Source organism: Mustela nivalis (genome assembly GCF_964662115.1).
Source record: "Mustela nivalis genome assembly, chromosome: 6".
Lineage (NCBI taxonomy): Eukaryota > Metazoa > Chordata > Mammalia > Carnivora > Mustelidae > Mustela > Mustela nivalis.
Window position 1 is genome coordinate 116,270,310 of NC_139025.1, and position 20,884 is coordinate 116,291,193.

At 56.1% G+C, this 20,884-nt stretch overlaps 1 protein-coding gene across 1 annotated transcript in view; it reads left to right on the forward strand.

The window, feature by feature from the left end:
• The window catches only part of CCDC33 (coiled-coil domain containing 33), a gene marked incomplete at its 3' end in the record, with an annotated part of 99,575 nt that overhangs the window by 14,052 nt on the left and 64,639 nt on the right, over positions 1–20,884 (forward strand). The window contains exons 3-4 of the mRNA XM_082734449.1: positions 7,714–7,877; positions 19,244–19,377. Of these exons, the coding sequence (XP_082590575.1) occupies positions 7,714–7,877; positions 19,244–19,377 (298 nt within the window). The remainder of the gene's footprint in view (positions 1–7,713; positions 7,878–19,243; positions 19,378–20,884) is intronic.

Consider the following 20,884-nt stretch of genomic DNA (forward strand, 5'->3'; position numbering starts at 1 on the left):
TTGCTACAAAATCATGCTCCGTTTCCCATCATCCTTTGCCTTTGCCCAAAGCCCAATACATCGGCCTGAACAAAATACAGAGAGAGTGGTGCGGGGTGGGGAGGAGTGGAGGATGGGAAGAGTAGCAGGATGGAGGTGTCAGGGATGTGTAGAGCCATTGAGGGGAGCAGGACCCCTCCTTCCCCAAGAGCCAGCCTCAGATCCAGCCCAGCCCTCCACAGCTGTGCACTCCCTAAATGGCTGTATTTAACCACCCCGGCCTGGCCACGAGGCTGCTCCAAGTGTTCTCTCCCGGGGAGGCAGGGATGGTTACCTATTAGCTATGAGATCACCCATTACTCCTCACACTGGAAACTTTCTGAGTCTTCAAAGCGTGGCACTGGCCCCTAGGCATTGGGGGAGCAGGCTCATTGCCCTTGGCTCGGGGAGGCAGGGCTCCCCTTACCAGGGAAGGGCGATGAGGCAAGAGGAGGAGTTGGGCAGGCAGGGAGAGAGGTTGGGGGGGGGGCGGTCACAGTGTGGTCAAGTAGCAAAGCCGCACGCAGTCCCGGGCTGACGGCTGTCTCACTGGCCAGGAGGAAGCAGTTCTGGGGGGAAGGTTCCTGTGGCACAGGAGTGAGTGTCCCAGGGGTCCCTGGCCCAGGGAACTGGGCAGCCCTCGAGTGAGGTGGTAGGAAGCCCTTCTGGTGGCTGCTGAGTGCACGGGGCTCATAGCACTCGGGAGCCAGACCTCCTGGAACCAGTATCCAGTTGCATTATTTCCTTCCTAGGCAGGAAGGCCAATAGGCTGGGGCTCCAGGGGCATAAAGCTCAGATGCCTTCTAGGGCAGCTGGAGGGGAACCCAGAGCTGAGTCCAGGCCAGGCAGCCTCAGGGGCCACGGTGAGGCAGGGAAGGGGCAGAATTTGAGGAGCCCTCTTGAAGCTCTGAGAGTCACAGCACCTCCTTAAACTTGGCTCCGGAATTTCCCCACTGGCCTCTGAACTGGAGCACAAATGGTTCACATGGGCCCTGGGGCAGCACTGGTCCCCTCCCCAATCTGCTGCTGCAGCCTTGGAAACTAACAGGAAGGAGGAGGCACCCCAGGGTGGCTGGGGAACCATCACCAAGACATTCCCCATACGTGGTGCGCCTGACTACTGCTGACATTACCGGCCTAGGAGACAGGGCACCACCCTCGGCAGGCCTGGGAGGGAGAAAACTGGGAGCGGGACTCCCCGCTTTCATCCCCAGCCATCTGGATGACCTTGGCTGATCTTTACAATTCCAATCATAGGTGAGGCCTCAGTTTTTCTGTCTCTAAATTGGGGAGAGCCACATGCTCCCTGCCTTTCTCTAGACTAGAGGTGGATGGGGAAGGGGCAGGCCTCCGCAAAGCCATAAGCTCCTGCCTCTTGCTGCCATGGTAGGCCAGTGCTTGGTCCCCACACCCAGGAAAATGGGAATAACCTTCAATATGGGGTCCAAAACAGCTGGCAGAAGAATGAGGCAGGCCACAGGAGTCTGACACCTCTCAAGCCCACCCAGTACCCCAAATCTCATATTTGCTAGCCCAGGCTTCCTGACCACCCTTCCAGGCCCAGTTCATACCTAGCCTCCCTTTGGAGCAGACCTCACCCCAGGCCAAGGGCCAATCATTCCTTATTCTGCCCTCTGACTACGCAGAAAAGCACTTAGAACCATGTCTGGCACATAGTAAGTGCTCATTAAAAAGAACTGCTATCTTTGTAATGATTTCTTATGGAGCCCAGAATTGGATTAGTCATAATATTGGGTCCATACCCCAGAACCATTGGTGGTCCTCTTTAGTCATTTGTAATTTATTTTTGATAATACAATGAACACCCGTTAACCGAGAGACATTATAATAGCCTATCTATTTATTCCCCATTCTCTCTGCCCTCTTTCCACCCAGTCTCCAAGGGGAAACCATTGTCTCAAACTTAGCATTTATTAATAAACAAATGTGAGACTGCAGGCACCCAGAGAGGCAGGATGGCTGCAGATTCTTCAAGAGAAATAGTTGTTATTAACCAAATTGTAACTTCCTGTGAGTCGTGTCTAGGTCGCCGCAGCGGGGCTGGGCTTACAGAGCCGCTGGGGAATCTTGGTTGATGAGCTGTTCGGGGTACCTAGAGCAGGGACGGAGAGGATTGAGTATGCCAGAGAGCAGGCAGGACCCAGCTCCAGAGACAGGGAGTAGGGCTTCTGAGCCTTCACCCTATGACTCCTGGACTCTACCTGTGTGACTTCTGCCCTCCCCTATGATGTCACACAGTGTTCCCCAGGTGACCCCGCTGGGCTTTTCCAGGTCTGGACAGAGAGACTCACCCCTGTCTTTACCTTCTTGGGGGTACCAAGGGCCAGTTGTTCAAGCTGTTGACCCCTATGCAGCTGGTCATGGCTCCGAGCCCTGAGGACAAGTCCACGAGAAGAATGTCTTGCTACTGAGAAAACTCCAGGCTGCCTCTACCTGCCCATCCCCCTCCCCACCCATTTCCCCTGTCAAGATCCCAGCGCTGGTGTGTGGCACCCCAGACACAACACTGACGCTCCACACTGTTTGCCAAGCCCCAAAGGCTCCAACGTGCTCAGGCCAGCTTTCTGGGCAGACCCGATGCCTAAGCGCCCACCAATATCAGGTACTGGTCCCCAAGACTGTTAAACAAGGCCAAACACTCCTGCCCCCCAAGAGGATGGGACGGAAAAAGAAAAAGGTGAGGCCTAGGGGCATGGGTCATGCACCTGCATGAGCTCATCTCTCCTTCAAAGTCCCTTGTTTTATTTGTTTCTATGTCATGACAAAAGCTCCCCTTCTCTGGGTCCCAGTTTTCCCAGCTGCTAAAAGGAGAGCGAAGTGGTCTCTGGGGTGCTTGTAGGTTCCAGACACGCTATACTCTTAGGCCATGTGGGAGCAGAAATTTGGCATGCTTGCTACCCTATCTGGTTCTTTCTGCCTGGGTTAGCCACGACCCAGAGAAAAATGTAGCTTGAACTGCATATTGTACCTCCCCCCACCTCCCCAGAGCCTGGAAAGGAGTTTTTGCTGTTTTCATAAAGGCTCAGAGACCCCACTGAGATGGCTCACCATCCCCCTCCCCCCTCCCAGATCTTCTAGGAGACTCCCAGGCCACTGCCCTTGGGACTGCCAAAGCTTCACTGGCCTACGCCCCTCCAGCCCTGGCCCGACCCTTGTCCGTGGTGATCACTGCTGTATCCCCAGCACTCAGCACAGCCCCGACACATTATAGGTGCTTAATAAATAGCTAGGACCCTGCCAGGAGGGGATTACAATCTCAGAGCAGTGATATGCAAACAGTTCCAAAAATTAAATAAATTAATCTTTGAGAAAATTGCAGACTGTTCACTATGAGGCTTCCCTTACCCTCTGCTAACTGGCAAGCCTGAACCTCTGCTGTCGACTGTGCCAAGTACCAACAGGGACGGTAGAACAACCTAAGACCCAAGCAACCAGGCACTTACTAACTTGGGAACAGCTTCTTTGCAGTTAGACTCCGACCAAGTAGCTACCGGCGCCTCCGTCTGTGGTTTCTACTTTTATCATACTTGACTTTGGTGTCTTTGGTTCCTAGTGTTCTCTGCCCACAGCAGGCTCTTCCCCCTTTCAGCTGCTTTATGGAATGTCACACACTCAGGGCCCCCCTAGCCTGGCCTAGAGGCCCTAAGCCGCCAGCTGGTCCGGAAGCTCATTCCTACCTTCCCACTCAAGATGGATTTGGGGGTCCACGGGGCATGCATGGAAGCCCTGAGAAGGAGACACATTTATTTTGTTTCATTCATAACTTTGCAGAACATTTTTAATGACCAAGTAGAACCCCCTAGAATCATAGTTCATAGTGTATATATATACGGGAGTATGTATCCATATTTCTCCTTTGGTGAATCTTCTGTGCCTCTGTGGTGACACTTGGAGGTTTCAGCGTTCTTTGTGTGTTAATAATATTCATTCTTCTATATATATGGTGAATGTTTTGTTTATCTTTCTTTGTATTGTGGTATATTGGGGATTATTATAGAAGTTGGTATGGATATTTAAATGCAATCAAAGTGACCAATTCTTTCCTTTATGAGTTGGGACTTGTGTGTAATCCTTGGAAAAGCCTCTTCTCCTCCAACTACCTCAACTCCTATGGCTAGTCCTGACACATATTGGCTACCCAGCTTGTGAGCCCAAGGGCATGCACCTTGTGGCCTGTAGAAAGCTTGGCACACCCAGTGAACACTACTGATGCAGAGCAGAGACTGCACAAAGTGGAGAGACGGATTGCAGCCCCCTTCCAGCTCTGCCTGCTAGCTAAGCCCAGTGCCCAGATACAAAGGCTTTGGTCTCCCCAAGCCTGTTTCCCCATCTAGGAAAGGGACCCGCCATAGCCATCATGACTCCCATGCAAGTTTAAATGCTGACACTAGAAGGAACATGAAGGACCATTTTTTAACTCAAAACCTTTATGATACAGCTGGGAAACTGAAGAGGCGGTTGGGGGCATTAGTTCTGAAGCAGGCACATCTCTGAGGGAAGCCTACAGATTCCCATCCAGACGTAGGAAGGCAGAAAGGAGAGGCAGACAGCTTGGCCCACGGCCCCCGCTCCAGGCCTCCCCCTGGCCCTGGGCCCAGTCTGCCCAGCGGGCACAAGCCTGCAGGCCTCACCAGGAGGCTCCAGGCTGGCAGCTGGCCTCATGCCCAGAACTGAAGCATGAGCTTTCTTTGTCAACCCCCCAGGAAGCTTTATTTCCCAGAAGGCTGTCCCACAAGGTGAGGCATGGGGGGTGGGTAGGGGATAGAGAGGGGGCCCAATTCACCGGCCTGGTCTGCAGAATCATTCGGTGGGCTCTGGGGCCAGGGAGTCCGTGAGAGCCTGGGGACAGCTGCCGAAGCTGGGGACAAGCCCTGAACCCCCAAAGCAACAAGGGGCACAGGGCTACCATCTTAGGCTGCTCCTGGGAATTGGGTGATTGGGAAGACATGAGTCACCTCTCCTGACCTCCCCCCAGGAACCTGAGGCCTGAGACAGGCGGGACTAGATTACAACCATCCCAGATAGCTCCACTGACCAGACGGGAAAATGAAGACCCACAGGGAGTTAGGGCAGAGCTTGCCTCATAGCTACATCTCTCAACACCCCAGGCCGCTGGTCTTGCGCCTATACCACTAAACCAGGAGAATAAACCTGCCGGAGAGTGGAGTGGGCTATGGGGGACGAGAAGTGAGCGACTCTGACCTGTGAGGGGAGGAGTGGCTCTGTGCCTGCTTCCCCCTCCTCCCCTCTCCCCCTCCATCCCATGCAGTAGGGGTTCCTTCTGAGCACTGTTCTCCCTCCCCTGCTCCCACCCTGGCCTGGCAGGGGAACAGGGGAGAGGGGGAGGGGTAACTTGCTGCACCTCTGCAGATGGTGACAGGTCCCACTAAGTCCTGGGGAGGGGGCACTCCTCAGTTGGGGTGGGGGGTCTCTCTGTACAGCTGGCACTTCTGGGGCTGGGAGGTGGGGTTCTCACCTCCTAATTAGTCATCTTGTTAGGCAAGGACCACAGCATGTACTGAGAAGGCCTTTCTGAGAACGTCAGATCTGTGGGAAGTGAGGGAGCAGGCCACGGGGATGGACACGCAGGGGAATAAGGAATGGCCCAGGCAAAGGCTTGGTGCCAGAGCCAGCCTGGGGCGTGCAAGAAACCGAAGACGGCCGCATGGCTGGAGCCTGTGGGCAAGGGGCCCAGGGATGAGGTGAGGTCCGCTTCCTGGGCCAGAGTGTGTAGGTTCATACAGGCCGTTGTGAAGCTCTGGATGCAATAGGAAGCTACTGTTCTGAGCAGAGGAGAGACCTGGTATGACTGAAATCTGGGAAGGCTCACTCTGGCTGCTGTGTGAGAGGGACAGGGCGGAAGCAAGGCCAGAAAGGAAGCGAGAAAGCCAGCAGGAGTGCAGAAATCCGGTGTCGTGCACCTGAGTGCTTCAAGTGGGAATGGGGAGAAGGGGTCAGATTCCAGACTCAGTTTGAAGGGGGGCCTGTCAGGACATGCTGCCAAATTGGAGGGGCACAGGGCTCATATAATGTTCATCCCGCCGCCAACATGAGACCTGAGAGAGTGACAGCTGGCAAAGTCTTCAGGTCCTTCCCTCCCCCTCTGCCCAGAGACTTCCGGGAGCCAGGAGCCACTGTGCTCAGATCTCCCAAGTTCAAGGTGGGAGCAGACTGTGTGGGGATTCTGAGCCAGCCCTCAGGGAGCAGGCAGGATCCTGACCAGCTGCTCCAAGTCCACAGCATCCCATTGGAGAACTGATTCTCTGGCTTCAGGTCTCATGGTGGTGAGGGGCAGAGCTGGTTTAAACCCAGCTCTCCTGACCCTCAGTTCACATCAGACCTGAGCCAGGGCATCTAGCCTGCTGGGGTTGCCGCCAGCACCAAAACTTGCCCCCAGAACCAGGACCTTACTTGTCTCCTGGTCTCTGCCTCCTCTCAGTGTCACAGGACATTGTTCTCGGCCTCCATGGACACTTCCTACTTTGAGGACCTGCCCTGGAATTCAGCTTCTGAGAGGATGAACTTTCTAGATAAAAGGGCTCTCAGTCACCCTTCAGGGCCCCTTCTCCAAGCTGAGGATGTCCATTGCTTCCCTCATCGGGCCAGGAGGGCCCCTCTGTGGTGCGTCACATGAGCAGGAGGGACAAAGACGTGGGGAGCCTCCTGCCAGCGGAGACCTAGCAAGGGTAAATCTGGGTCATCTGTGTCAAGTCCAGGCCCTGGGAGTGAGAGTCAGCCGGTCAGTGCAGAAGAAGACCAGCCCCAGACCCAGTAGGCACATACCCACACCCTCCCCAACCACAGCATTCACTCACAAACTGTGGGTTCTGCCACTCTCCCTGACTCCTCCTGCCTCCAGAATCAAAATGAGCCTGCTCTGAGCTGTGGGAAGCTCCCTTCCCGCTTTGTAGCCTTCCTCCAGGTTCCAGCCTGTCTTTCCAGCCATGCACGCCTTCCCAACACTTTAAAGGCCTCCCCTTCCCAGCTGGTTCCCCGACTTCCCCAGAGCGGCTGCTTCTGTCTCCTCTTGGCAGCTCTCAATAGCATGGTCTTTTGGGCCCTAAATCCCCAAGCTGTTGAGCTGTTGAGCTCCTGCCCGTGTGTCTGCTTGGGGCCAGCAGCCTAGAGGTCCCATGTGCAGGCAGGTGCCTCTCCACCTTCCTGGTCTGCAGGGTTCTCTGGGTGGAAGACAGAGGGGGCATTTGGGACAGCCACCTTCATCTCTTTTCATTAAGGCATTGGGTGACTTCATGGATATGGATAAGCTGTGTAAAGGGCTGTGCATGGGAAGGACCTGAGGGGACAGGTAGACTGGGCTGAGGTTTACAGAGATGGGACAGGTGGACTGGGCTGAAGTTTACAGAGATGGAAGAAAGCAAGCAGGACTTAGGAATGAGAGGCAAAAACCTGCAGAAAGCAAAGACTCTGGGGTGAGACTGAACTTGAGAGGTGAGGGCCTGTCTTCCTCACAGGGCTGGGGTGGACATGGGGATGGGACAGAGGCAGGGAGGAAATGGGACCAGAGACGAGTGCCCTGTAATTTTAAACTAGATGGGGGGAGGACAGAGGGAAAGGCACTTGGAGGGAAGCTGTGAGGGACTGAAGTTAATAGGGAGGCAGTAAGGACAGATGACCTCCCCAGAGGAGGCCACTCAGCCCTGGTTCTCTCCACAGGTCGCCGAGAGCCCAGAGGAGCCCCTGCACACAGTGCAGAGTGTGGAATCTGTCACCAGCCACCTGTCTTCCTCTAATAAGGAGACCATTGTGGTCACTCTCCATGGGGCCACCAACTTGCCCACCTGCAAGGATGGCTCTGAGCCGTGGCCTTATGTCATGGTGTAAGTAGAGCTGGGCACAGGGGCTGGGGCTGCCGTTGGGCTGGGAGCAGATAGCCGTTGGGGTGTGAGCAGCCAATGGCTGTGAGCTGGACTGTGGTACCCAGAGGGGAAAGTCAAGTGTGAATCACACAGGGACTGTAGGCCATGTACACGGTAGGCCTGACCTCTTCCCTGCTGCGAGGGAAGCCGCTCACCAGAGCTGGGGAAGGAAGGAAGAGCCACTCCTTGATCCCACAGCCATCGGGGCAGGGCTTGGCCTCAGTTTGACCTTAGGGAGGTAGGGCCTCCGGATATAGAGGCCAGGGCTGGACTCTGAGCAGGGTGATGGTGTCCTGGGGTAGGTCACTCACGATAATCCTCGTCCTCGGCCCCTACCATTTCCTGGGTCATTTCTATCCCAAGGGAATCCCCAGTTCTGGTCCTTTAATGCACCCCATACCCGCCGCCAGCCAGCTGCAGGCACACACTTCTCAAGGCCTGGTGCTTGAGTGAGGCTGGCCCTGCCATGTCTCGTGTCTGCTGCCCACCTTATGGACGTCACTCCTCCCAGAAGGGTATCAAGTAGCAACACAGTGTCCAGCCAGCCAGCCTTCCGTAGGGATGCTGGACGTGCCTTCTATCTTGATGACAAGGCACTGTGCAATAAACCCTCCCACAAGCTCACCATCCCTGAGCCCTTCTGTAAACTGGGAGCCACCAGCACCACCCCCCAAGCTACTCTACACCTCCCCTCCTCTATGAATTCCAGCAGTCACTCGCCCACATTTCCTCTGGGGAGAGTGCCTGCCCCTCCCCCAACACCTGCTGAAAATCCCACCTTCAAATTCTTGAAGGCTCTTCCTCCTCCAGGCAGACACCAGAGTTGAGCTCTGGTGACTTAAGTGGCATAAGGTGCGGGGCTGAGACACGGAGACAAAGAGCCGGTCACTAGCCGACAGCCCCGGCACCCCCACATGGTTGAAAGGTTAGGTGGTGGGAGGTTAGGTGGTGTGCTGAAACCAACAGGTGGACCACTTGCTTGTCTCAAAATCCCCATTTCCACCCAGCCAGCTCCTCAGCCCTCCCCTCCCCCAGCTCCATTTCCGTGGTGAGGAGGGACAGGTGGCAGAGAGTGGGCTTGGCAGGGAGCTCGCCTTCTCCCCTCAGCTATTTCCATAAACCAATTATCGCCGATCATCTCGGGAGATTGAGGCCCTGCCTATCACCAAGCCAGCCGGGGCGGCAGGGCGGGGAGCGGGGCGCCGTGGGGCTCGGCGGGCAGGCTCCGCGACCTGCGCCGGCACCCGGTTGCCATGGGAACACGCGGCGGGAGCCGAGCCGGCCCGAGCCTAGGCGAGGGGTGTGGGGGCGGCGGGGGAGAGCGCATGGCTGCACCCATCTCTCCCCTGGGGGAGGGGGCAGTTTGCAGAGCCCAACCCAGCCCACAGCCCTAGCATGAGCGCGTTCCTGGGCTCCAGGAGGCTGAGCTGCCACCAGCCCCGGGGGTGCTAATGAGATGCAAATGACAGCAGAAGGGAGGGCTTCTGAGAATGCAGGCCCAGCTGTCAGGGACCTTGAAAGGGGCTTTCACGGGGAGCCCAGGCCCCAGGCAGGAACCCCAGAGGGAGGACCCAGACCCCGAGAAGCCGGGGGAGAATCTGACTGTCCCCTGGATGTCTGATTCCACAAGCCCCATAACAAAGCAGACCACAGGCTCCATAAACCGGTCCCACCCATGCTTTTTATCATGATGAATATTGCAGTGCATGAGGTGTATCTAATATAGATTAATATTATTAATCTTTCATCTTCTTTCAAAACCCTTTTTCTCATCTTTCTCTTGTGTGTATTTCTGGTTCCCTCACTTGGTGTCCCGCCTGAGCTTCCCCTTCTCTGCCCTCCCTGGGGGTCTCACCTGCAGGGGTTCCTGTCCCAACCTGGGTCCCTTCCCCCTGGGCCTGCTGCACCCCAGCAGGCAGACCTCCAGGGGCAGTGGGTGGGGTAGGAGTGAAAGCCTCGGCCTGAGAGGACCCCAGAGCCATTTACTCATTCAGCCCATGAGTGGGGGATCTGAAGAGAGTTCGGGTCTAACAATGGGGACTCCCCAGCTGGGGACCAAGTCACTTCCCTCCTGCGCAGGCTCCAGCCTCAAACCCAGCTAGTAATAGGGTGCACCTCTAGTTGTGACTGTCCCAGACCAAGAAGTCCTTGTGGCTCATCTTGTGGTTCTATCTCTTTCAAGCAGGGCCTTTGCCCTGCTTCCACTCTGACCCCACTATTCCACTAAAACCTTTTTCTCTAAGGCGACGACCATGTCTCACCCTATGTCCACTGGGCGTCTCATCTTTAGTGATGCTGGCCTCTCCCTGGTTTCAACCCTAGGTCACTCCTCTTCCTCTGTATGCTCTGTGGGATCTCATCCTCCTCCTGGTGTGGGTGATCACATTCTCCCCCCCACCCCCACCCAGCCCCCTCCACTCCATCCCTGTCTAGTCAGTGTATTTCCTATCTCTGAAATCTGGCGGCTCCTCTCTGCCAGTTCCCTGACTTTAGGCTACTGCACTGTTTTCTTCTTAGCACATCCAATCTTGCCCCCCTCTTCAAACTCCAAGTGTTCTCACTGCTCCCAGGGTAAAGAGGATTCCAGGCCCAGCATGGTTGGGTCCTTGCCCGCCCCTCCCTTTCTGGGCTTCAGCCATAACAGGTGTGTCTCTGTTCTCTGAGCAAACCCTGTTCCTTCCCACCCTAGGCCTTTTACTCCCTCCCTCAGAACATTTTCCTTTCCCCTCCCCTCTTTGGATCCCAGCTCAGTCACTTCCTCCAGGAAGCCCTCCCTGTTCTCCCAGACCAAGCCAGAGTTTCCCCGCATTCCGTGTTTCCCTGGGACTGCCTGCTTCTTCAGGCCGCAGAGGCAGATCCACGTGTTCGATGTGCTTTTATGGGATCTCTGGCATATTCTTTCTTAGTGCCCACCCCCATGGTGCCCATCTAGTTCCACAAGTGACCACCAGGTCTGTTTTGCCCCCCATGATACCCCCACTATTTAATAAAGTACCTGGGGCACAGGAAGCCGTCAGCAAAAAATTGTTGAATGAATCTGGCCCCGTTTCTAGCTTGCTCTGTTACTTTGGGAAAGTTACTTCTCCCCTCAGTGTTCCAGTACCTCACCTGGGAACCCGCCTGGAAGGGCCATGGAGATGGCAGAGTGGGGGGTCGGGGCGACGCTGACAGGTGTAAACCATGACGCGGAGTGAGCGTTATCTTCAACACCACAGTGGGCGTGTGAGATCAATCAGAAGAAAACCATGGGGTGCTGGAGAGAAGCCAGGATGGGGTCAGGATAACCCAGAATCCGGCCCACCCCTGATTGCCTGTGTGACCTTGGGCCAGTCCCTGCCTTTCTCTGAGTCTCTGTCTTCCCATGGCCAGCATGTTGGTTCTGGTCTCCATGCTGCCTCCGGCTTGCCAGGCTGGTTTGTGCTCTGGCCTGGGAATCAGTTTCAGTGCCTTAGAGACAACAAGAGCCCCAGCTGTACATGCAAGACAGACTCCACACCCAGGTCTCCTGGGCCAGTGCCCAGGTCCAGGTCACCCCTGGCCAATCTGGGCCTGAGCAGTGCCCAGCACCTGCCTCCCAGCCTGGCACAGAGAGGCCTGCCAATCAGAGCACAGCAGGGACCAGGAAGGCAGTGGCCCTGACAGACAGGGGGTGCCCCAGCAGGCTGGGTGTGGGGACAGGGCCAGCCAGGAGACAGTCTGTGGGGTTCTGACCCTTGGCCAAAGGATTGGTGACTGGACTGCTCGTTGGCAGCCGCTTCTCTGACTGCCTGCTGCTCAGAGCTAAGGAACAGGGCCTGAGCCAGGACCAGGAGGGGAAGTACTGCTTCCTCATGTGCCTGGGGGAGGCTTGGCCCACCGCAGTAGGCAGGGCAGAGCACAGATCAGCCATACTCAAGAGGATCTTTGGTTTTCTTGCATCAGCCTGTCCCTGGCCCCTGATTGAGACTGACCTCGATCACACAGTGAGCCCTGACTCTGGTCTGACTGAGCCCCAATCACGCACTGAGCCCCTACCCTGGTCCCACACTGAGCCCTGCCCCTGACAACTAATTGAATGAAGAAAAGTATTGAAAAGTAGGACCATTGCATAAGGTCTTGGTCCGAGAAGGTTAAAGAAGGACACGTTTACTGAGTGCTTATCATGTACCTGGCAAGTATGCTAGGAGTGCCTGCGTGTGTATATGTGTGTGTGTTTCATAATTTCATCTTACCCCTTTGAGCTAGGTAAAATATGGTCTCCATTTTACAGGGGAGGTGACTAAGGGCTCAGTGAGTTTCTGTGACCTATCCAACATCACAGAGCTAGAGAGTCCCCAAGCCAGGATCCAGGATTCCAAAATCTAAAAGCTTTTTCAACCTCACTCCCTGACTTGATCTTCATGCTGTTGGTCGCCCCTTTTAGAAGGGGACCGTTGACATTGGGGTCTGAACCCAGACTTCCGAGAAGATCCAGGGGTCCGTCTGAAGACACCACCCCACCCCCTCGCCCTAGGATCTGGATTGCCCACATCTCCCCTGGTCTGGCTGTGGGACTTGACCAAAGGCTCCAGAGGGCAGGGATTTGGGCCGAGTGAGCAGAGGCCTGGCATGACTCACAAATGCCCTGGGAGCTTGTCTCAGCAGCCAGAGGGTGGAGCTCAGCAAACACAGCACTAATACACAGTGCCAGGGATCACGGGACAGTCCCAGGAATAATGCAGCCCTCATTTGCTGACGGCAGCCCAAGCCGAGCTCTCACAGAGCTCAGTTCTCCTTACTCTGCCTCCATACAGTCACCCTAGCAGGCAGGTTGCTCAAGTCCATGTGATGGCCAAAGAGGCCAAGACTCAGGGGTGTACAGGGACTTGTCTGAGGTCATGAGGCTGGCCAGTGAGAGTGGAGCAGTTGAAGGAAAGTGCCTCCATTGGGCCGCTGAGAGCTCACGCGGTTGGAGACCAATGTTATTCCCTCCCAGCAGGATGCTTGGGGGAAAAAAACACAGCCTGGGGAGAAGGCCCAGGAGAGGCCTGAGAATCTGATCTCCCCTCCAGGAACCCCGGCCTATGGTGTGGTCTGTCCTGTCCACACCTGCTCTAAATGATGTCAACCCCTGGAGGCTCAGGGTCTCAGAATTTTGTTTGGTGAGAATGTCCCTGTATCCCAGAGCTGTAAACACAGCTAGTGTCCGTGGTTAAAATGGGGGTTTCCTGAGAAACCCCCAGCCAGACTTCAGCCACAAGGATCCTTCTAGATGTTCCCTTCTCACCACCGTGCAGGGCCCCTGCACACTTGAATCACTTCTACCGACCCCCAAACCCTGAGCTCTTCCCCGGAGGCCCTGGGATCCTGGAGAGCAGCCCAAGGGGGCAGGGCTTACCAAGAGAAGTGAGTTTTAATGGGAAGATTTCAAGCACTGAGGCAGACCGGTGGGGACCCTCCTGGTGTCCTCACCGCTTTATGCACAAGCTGTCTCATCTGCTTATTTCTGAGCATGGACACAGCTGCTGACGGGACCCCTCCTTCTGCCCCAGACATCACAAGTGGCCAGGAGGTTGGGTCCTCCCTCTGGGCTCAGTTTGGCTTCTGTCCCCCTCACCTCCCACACAGGCTCCCAGGTCAGGTGCTACAGGGTCCAGCATCCATCCAAGAGGGTGGCAGGCCACAGGGCGGGGGGCTGGGGCTCGGGTTCTGATTCGGCTCCTCCTGCCCTTGTGCTATTCCCCTTTCTGTCACCTCCCCTCCCTGACACACGCTGATCTTCTGTCAGAGGGAGGGGTGCCAGAGGTGACAAAGTTGGTTCCTTCAGGCCCGAGGAGCCAGCTCCACAGATGCTGAAAGCAGCTGAGTGTGGGAGACACACGGGGGCATAGGGCTCCTTTAGGAAAGTGCCCCACCCCCACCCCAGGCTCACTGTCCCTCCAGAATCTGTGAGGTGAGGAACACCATTACAGGGAGGAGCTGAGCTCAGAGATGTTTAAAGGATGAGCCCACAGAATCAGTAGGCAGTATGGCTGGGATTCGAACTCAGGCCTGTGAGCCTGAGCACTAAACCATTCTCTCTGGCCTTCATTGTGATGCTCAGGAGGCTATGGGGTTTTATCCCTGGGGAGGGCAGGTGGGGACAGATCTGCTGCTGGCCCCTGTTGTCCCACATCTCCCTTTCGCATCACTCTGGGGCCTGTGGGAAGGGCCGGGAACAGGCTAGAGTACTCCGGGGGTGTTGGAGAAACAGGGCCTGCGGCCAGCCTGCGACTGCGATTGGGGGCCCTTATGATGGTCAGTGTAAGCAGGGCAACCAGTCCCTGGATCTGGCCCCGGACCCCCAGGGCCTTGGGGGAGCCCAGTCTCTGCAGCTGGGCTGTGCTTCCTTCCCTTTGAGGACATACTCTTGGGCTAGAACTTGAGATCTGAACCCTCCTCCCAGCCCAGAGCTGCTCGTGGGGCCGTGCTGAAGAGCTACCTGGGTATAGAACAGGGTCTCAACAGTTTGGGCAGGGGGCTGGCCTTGCAGAGCCTGAGAGGAGGAGCTGCCTCCGTCTCTATGTGAGTCTCCAGGTTTCTGCCACCCCTTCCTTCATTCAACAAACATTAGCTAGGTCCCACTGTTCCCCGAGGGGAATCAGAAACAGCTCCACAGTAACAAGCTCCTGCTCCTAAGCACTCATCATCACAGTCCAGTGTGTGTGCGTCAGGGGTCACTAAACAGATAATACTCACTCGTCCTTTGCCCACATCTCCTGGGCAGAAGACAGCTAAGCAGGCTCCAGACCCCAGCACTTGGGCATCAGGACCCCTTGGGGAAGGCTGGTCTTAGGAAGAGGGCAGGAGGCAGGGCTCTACATCAGAGAGAAACAAGAATCAGGGTGAGTCGGGTCATTTTCCTGAGGCGGGGAAATTCGCCTGTCTGTCTGCCCACATTTCTCCTGCTTGAAGACTGCATCCACGAGAATGGTGACACTGGGAAGAGGATGGTGTTCTGAGAGACCCATCACGAAGGATCTCAAGTCATGGAGAGAAGGGCCTCCCAGGCAGGGCTGTTTCCCCCAGGCCTGTACTCAACCAAGGGACTACCTGTCATTCCAACTCTTAGGGTCAGGGTAGGGCCTGACAGCTGGACCCTTTCCCCTTTGCCTAAGAAGATGGTTCTCGGAGCCTTTCAGCAAGCTAAGCCACAGCATGGACCACAGCGGGACGCTCCAAAGACTGGCAGATCGAATTTGACCATGCACCACCTCCCTTCTCCGCTGAGAAAAAAAGGCTTCTCTGGAAAACAAGGAAATCCTTTCTAGGAGAAGACCGAGGGTATGACAATACCCAGCAGAACTGGGCTTGAGTCTGGCTTCTCACTCATCACAAAGTTCTGTGGGCTGAGATCATCCCCTGGGTCGTGTGGAAGGAGTCTACCTGCGCTGCTGCCTCCCTGAGCGGGGGTAGGGGTACATGTTCACCTCAAGGGGCTCCCCTGAGAGCAGGGGGATTATTTCACATGAACTATGGGTAGGGAGGTGGGGGGCAGCGTCCCGGCTTTGTAGGAAAAAGTTTCCCTCTGCCGGAGTGCTCATCTCAGAGTTCCTAGGAATGCCTTGTTCCTGAGTTTCAGATTGGGGGGGCAGTCCCCCCTCCCTGCAGGAGGTGCAGTTGGGGCAGCCATGCCCACGTGGATGGGGAGTTGGCTGGCCTCCAGCACTCCAGGTTCAGTTACTCCTTCCATCAGGGCCCACCTGTAGTGGTGTGGCACCATCAGCAATTAGTGATGGTTCATTAGAGTCCAATTAATAAATGAAACGCAGGATGAGAGCCATGGCTTTGCTAAGAAAAACAGCCTTTCTCATGCCTGAAGTGGCAGCCTCCCAAGAGCTCAGAACCCACAGGAACCAGCTGCCCTAGGGATGGGGGGAGGGGCGCCCTCAGAGTGGGGGCCCCGGATGTTGTTGGGCTGTGGTCCGGTAAAGGGGGAGGACGAGAGAGGGCAGTTTCAGACCCAGCCTCCATGCCTAGGATCTTAGCTCCTCTTTTGTGGATCCCTGGCTATAACTTCTGGCCCAGCAATCCCCAGGGAGCTTGGCCAAGGCCAGAGGTATGAGGGTAGGGTTTTGCCCTCCTTCCTGTCTGGCCTCAGAGGACAATGCACATAGGTGTGGAGAGAAGCGGGCTAGAGAAGGAACGAGGTCAGAGAGGACCACAGACCTCCCCAGGGAAGGCTGGGTGTCTCTACACATGTGTGCATACGTGAGCACACATGCTTGTGCTGGGGGAGGGGAAGCAGAGGAGAGGCAGGGACAATGGCAACATGGATCCCATTCCTAGATGTGTGTGCTCTAGAGGGCATTTCAGAGGCTGGGTGGTGGCTGGGAGAGCGGCTCAGGAGCTTGCCCTCACCCTCCCTGGCCCTGCCCCTCGCTTCACCACCTGCTCACCTTCCCGACAGCTGCAGCCCCAGGAGCCCATGCCCCTCCCTGTGTTACAGCCTCAGAGAAGGAGAGCAAAATCCATCTTCTTCCTTCCCACTCACAGATGTGCCTGGGCCTCACCCCCAGCCCCTGCTTGAGTGGGAGCCCCGGAGCCTCCTGGTTGCTTTGCCAAACATCCACCGTACCCCTCTGGTGTGCTGTGGGGTGGGCCTGGCAGAGAGGGGTTTCCTTTTCCTGGCAGCTTGGGACCCAGGATGGCTACACGGTGCCTCTGAACCCAACCCCAGCTCCATCCTGGTGTGAGTGCTCCCCCCATGGCTGGATTAAGTCTGAACCTCAGGAAAGCAGGCAGCACCCTGCAGCTCCTCTGGGGCGGGGTGGGGGGCGGGGGTAGGAGAGAGGACCCTGCTGTTACAGCTGAGCTTTGTGGGGGCAGGTCCCTAAGATGCCCCATGGACTCCGAAACTGCCCTGGGAGACCTCACCCCATCAGGGGCTGGAGGTCCTAGAACCCAGCCACCCACGTGCCCAGCTGGGAGGGCAGAGAGGGGACTAGGAGCAAGGAGTGAGCTGGCCCCCTTCACCCATCTAGATTTCCAGTTTCTAGAATAGCATCAAGGCCTGAAGGAGCCAGCTGTGCCAGGAAAAGCCATTACCCTGACAGCCTCCCTCCACCTGCTAAAAGCCTCCCTCCTTCCCCAGGGGTCTCACCCCTCCTGAGTTATTTCGCTTCCACTCACCTAGCACTGACAGACCTCTCTGGTGCACGCAGAGCGCAGAGCGAAGGGAGGAAAGGGAGGACAGAGATATTTGATGCTTGCTTAACCCCTTCTAGGCCTGAACAGAGTCAGCACCAGCAGGCTCCCTTGGCCTTGTCCCTGGCCTGTCCCCATCTTATTCCACCTGGAGTCCCTCCTACCAGGAGCTTGTGAGAAGGGGAGGGGACAAGGGGCTGAAGACCTCTCAGGAGGGTGGAGGACAGGCTGGCAAGTACAGGTCCTGGGTGCCAACCTGTGGTCTTGACACTGCACTGCGTGTGACTTGGGTCCCCTGCTCACCCCTGTGTCTGTCCTTTCTGGGTGCTGGCAAGTCCCCAGGGACACACAGGCTCACATGCCCCCGCAGGATCAGGTTGGGTGTTTGCGGTGTAGAGGACTGACTTCGTCCTGACGCAGAGTGCGAGACCAAGGGTGGCAGGAGGAAGGGGCTCCCATTGCAGCCCTGAGTGAGCAGAGGTCACCACGTTGGAAGGGAGGGAGCTCCAATTACCTTCCAGCCTCAATGGCTTCTTCTCTCCAGCCTGGCAGCCTCCCACACACCCCTCAGCCAGAGGGGGCCCCTTTTGCAGGGGTGGGGAAACAATGTGTCTGGGAGGCGCGCCCCTCTGCATCTCAGCCCTCCTTCAGCGCTCACCGGGCCCTGCCAGGCTGCCCTGGGTCAGCGAACTTTGAGAAACACCCAGCTTATCTTCCCCAGGAGGGCATAACATGGACTGAGGCCTCCTGTGTGCTGGCAGCTTAACACGGTTTCTTCCCAGTCCTTAACAACAGCCCTGAGAGGGAGGCCTACCTACAGAGCATGACACTGAGGCTTAGAGAGGGCAGGTGGCCTGGTCACGAGGTAGCTGTGGCCTCAGACAGTTGTGTGTGACTCTGAAGCCGGTGCTCTCTCCAGGACTCCACACCCTGGTCACAACGGCCAGAGACCACACCCCCTCACCAAGGTGTCTCCAGTTGTGAGACCGGAGTCTCACAAGAATGCTTGTTCAGGGGAGTCCTATAGACAAGTGGGGAGCAAAGATCCAGGCCGGTATGTCACTCAGGTCCAGAGGACAGAGGGAGCCATGAGGAAGGACCTGGGGAGTGGGGGGAGCCAGAAGCCTTCCTGGAGGAGAGTAGGATGGGCTGGGAAAACCACGGGCTGGTTTAGCTACCACGTGGGGCACATCGGCTCAGAGCTTCTGGGCCAACTCGCCTGCCCCACACTCCCTTTGGGGGCCTCCGGGGGCGGTTCTGAGGCTGGTGAGGACACCATCTGTGCTTCTGCTTGGAGAACCAGCGGCAGCACCTCCCCCTCCCTAGTACGTGCTGTGGCTCCCCTGCTCCGGGCTCTGGGATGATTCCTCAGCCATGATTGCTGCAGTTAATGTAGCTGCACCATTTACAGCCCCAACATGATAACATCCTCAACAGAAGAAAGATTAACTCTCTCGCTGAACTGGTTGATAGCTTGGGAACTGAGGGACATGTAACTCAGACACCTGTGGGATGCACTGGGTGACAGAAGGCCCACGATCCCACCTCACCATGGACAACTGGGCCCTGAACCACCCTTCACCGCCCCCTGCCCTGTCCCATGCCCAGCTCCTCGCGTCCAGCCCAGGGCCCTGTGCACAGTGGGTGCTGCTGAAGGCGGTAGCTGGCATGTGCTCTATTGAAAAGGTTCAGAGCCCGGGAAGCTGCGCTGAGCCTCAGGAATCTGGGCCAGCAGCTTAGGGAAATGAAGGTCAAAGGAGAAGCCATCCAGGCAGGCACCACACAGCTGCCCAGCCCAGAGACTTCCTCCCATCGGACAGAGCCTAGAGAAGAGTCAGGATGGGGAGTCTGCACACAGGCGCCTGCTGGGGAGCCCTGGCCAGGCAGGGGACAGGAAGTCAGACAGGCAAGGCGTCTCTCCTTGCTCCCATCCCCACTCCTGACCTCTGGTGCCTGAGTCCACAGGAAGGCCTCAGCGGTGGTAAGCAAGACAGTGTGGTCACCCAGGCCATCAGCGCATCTGAGGAGAGAGGCCCGGTGTCCCCTGGGCCTGGGATGACCAGAGTGTGTCTGCCTAGGAGGGAGCTCTTTACTCTTTGTCCTCCCTTTGCTCAGATTTATGGACAGTTGTTCAGCAGGCAGGACACCCTTCCTCTGACTCAGCCTGCTTCTCCCCTCCCCAGGAAAACCACATCAGAGGACATGAAGAACCAGAATGCTAAGGCAGTCACATCTGTGACCTCCAAGCCCACCACAGCCCCCATCTGGGGGGACACAGTCAAAGTGGAGCTCCAAGCTGAGGATGCAGGGCAAGAAGGTGAGGCGGGGGGGGGGGGGGCTGGGGCGGGCTGGTGTGAGGCAGAGGCTGGCCTCTCAGTTCAGCTGGAAGCCACCCAAACACCACCTTGGGCTCAGTTAAAAGCACTTTAAAGAAAAAAAATTATAATACTGTCATGCCTCATCTCCTCAGTCTGCTCGAAAAATGAGTTGTTCCACATAAATGAATTTTCCAGACAATGAAAGCTTATCTTTTTATGGCCACTGTTATCATTTTCATGGTTGTTATTATTGCCGTCTCCCACTGAAACAGCACATTACAGCTTCTTGGCACATCCCCATGCATTGTTCATTGGAATTACACCTCTTGGGAGAAGCGATGCTGCTCCCATTGCTTAGATGGGAACACTGAGGTTCAAGGAACTGAAATAACCAGCTCAAGCTCATGTGGTCCATAAGTGGAGGACCTAGGATCAGCATACATGTCCCCACTGCAGCTTCAGGGCTCTAACTGCTTCCCTAGACTGGCTCCTTATCCTGCCATCTCCCCCAGCACTGCCCACTGTCAGATAGCAGCGTTCCTGTGCTTCCTGAGAACCATGGTGCGCTCTTGTAGAAACTGCCAACTAGTTCTTGCTCCTCTGGCCCTGGAAGCCTTTCCAGTCCCTGACTTTTAGCAAATTCTAACACTGTAGGTAATTTAAGTTTTTCAAGGCAGGGCTCATACCAGAATCTCCAGGTACAGGCGTTCAAATGTATGGGTGTGCACTCATGGTTTCTGCTCTTGGGCGAGAGCTCAGGCTGGGCACACAGGAGTACTGACAGGCAGGTGCCAGGACAGCACTGGGGATCGGCATCGGGCTTAGTCTGCACAGACCCACACATACCCACAATATCTCTGCTCAGGCTCTCCTCTAGCTGGTGGTCCTTCCCTCAGAGGACTGGCTTTACTTCTCCCCTAGAAATCTCACTGGGGCCTTAGAACTCTTGTCTGGCTCAGGAAGAACAGAAAGCCAGCTGCTAAAGATGGGAGAAGAGGAGAGAAGCAAAGTGGGAGGAGGCACATCAATAAAAGGGGAAGAGGCTACTTCTGGGTCAAGCCAGAGAATATTTTTCTGCCTATAAAGGTATAGGTGGGGCTGCTGGGTGAACTAAGAATATGTAGGAGAGGAGGAAAAATTGACCTAGGATTTCATGCACATGTATGTGTGTGCCTGTGTGTGCATGTGTTTGTGAATGCCTGCCTGCTGGCCCGCGTGTATGTGTGAATGTGGTATGTGTGACTATGTGCTTGTCACTGTGCCATAGGCTTGCATGTCTGTGTGTCGTGTGTGTCGTGTGTGTGTGTGTGTATGTATGTGTGTGTGTTGCAACAGTGTGTTGTGTCTGTGCCTAGATTTACCTGGGAGGTGGTGTTTGCCTGAAAGTATGTGTGTATATAGTCTGTGTATATATGTGTGTTAGGGGTTGTGGTGAGTGGATCTGGGATCCCGTCCCACCTTGAGCTCTGCACATTTGGGGTGACTGTAGGAAAGGACATGATGAGT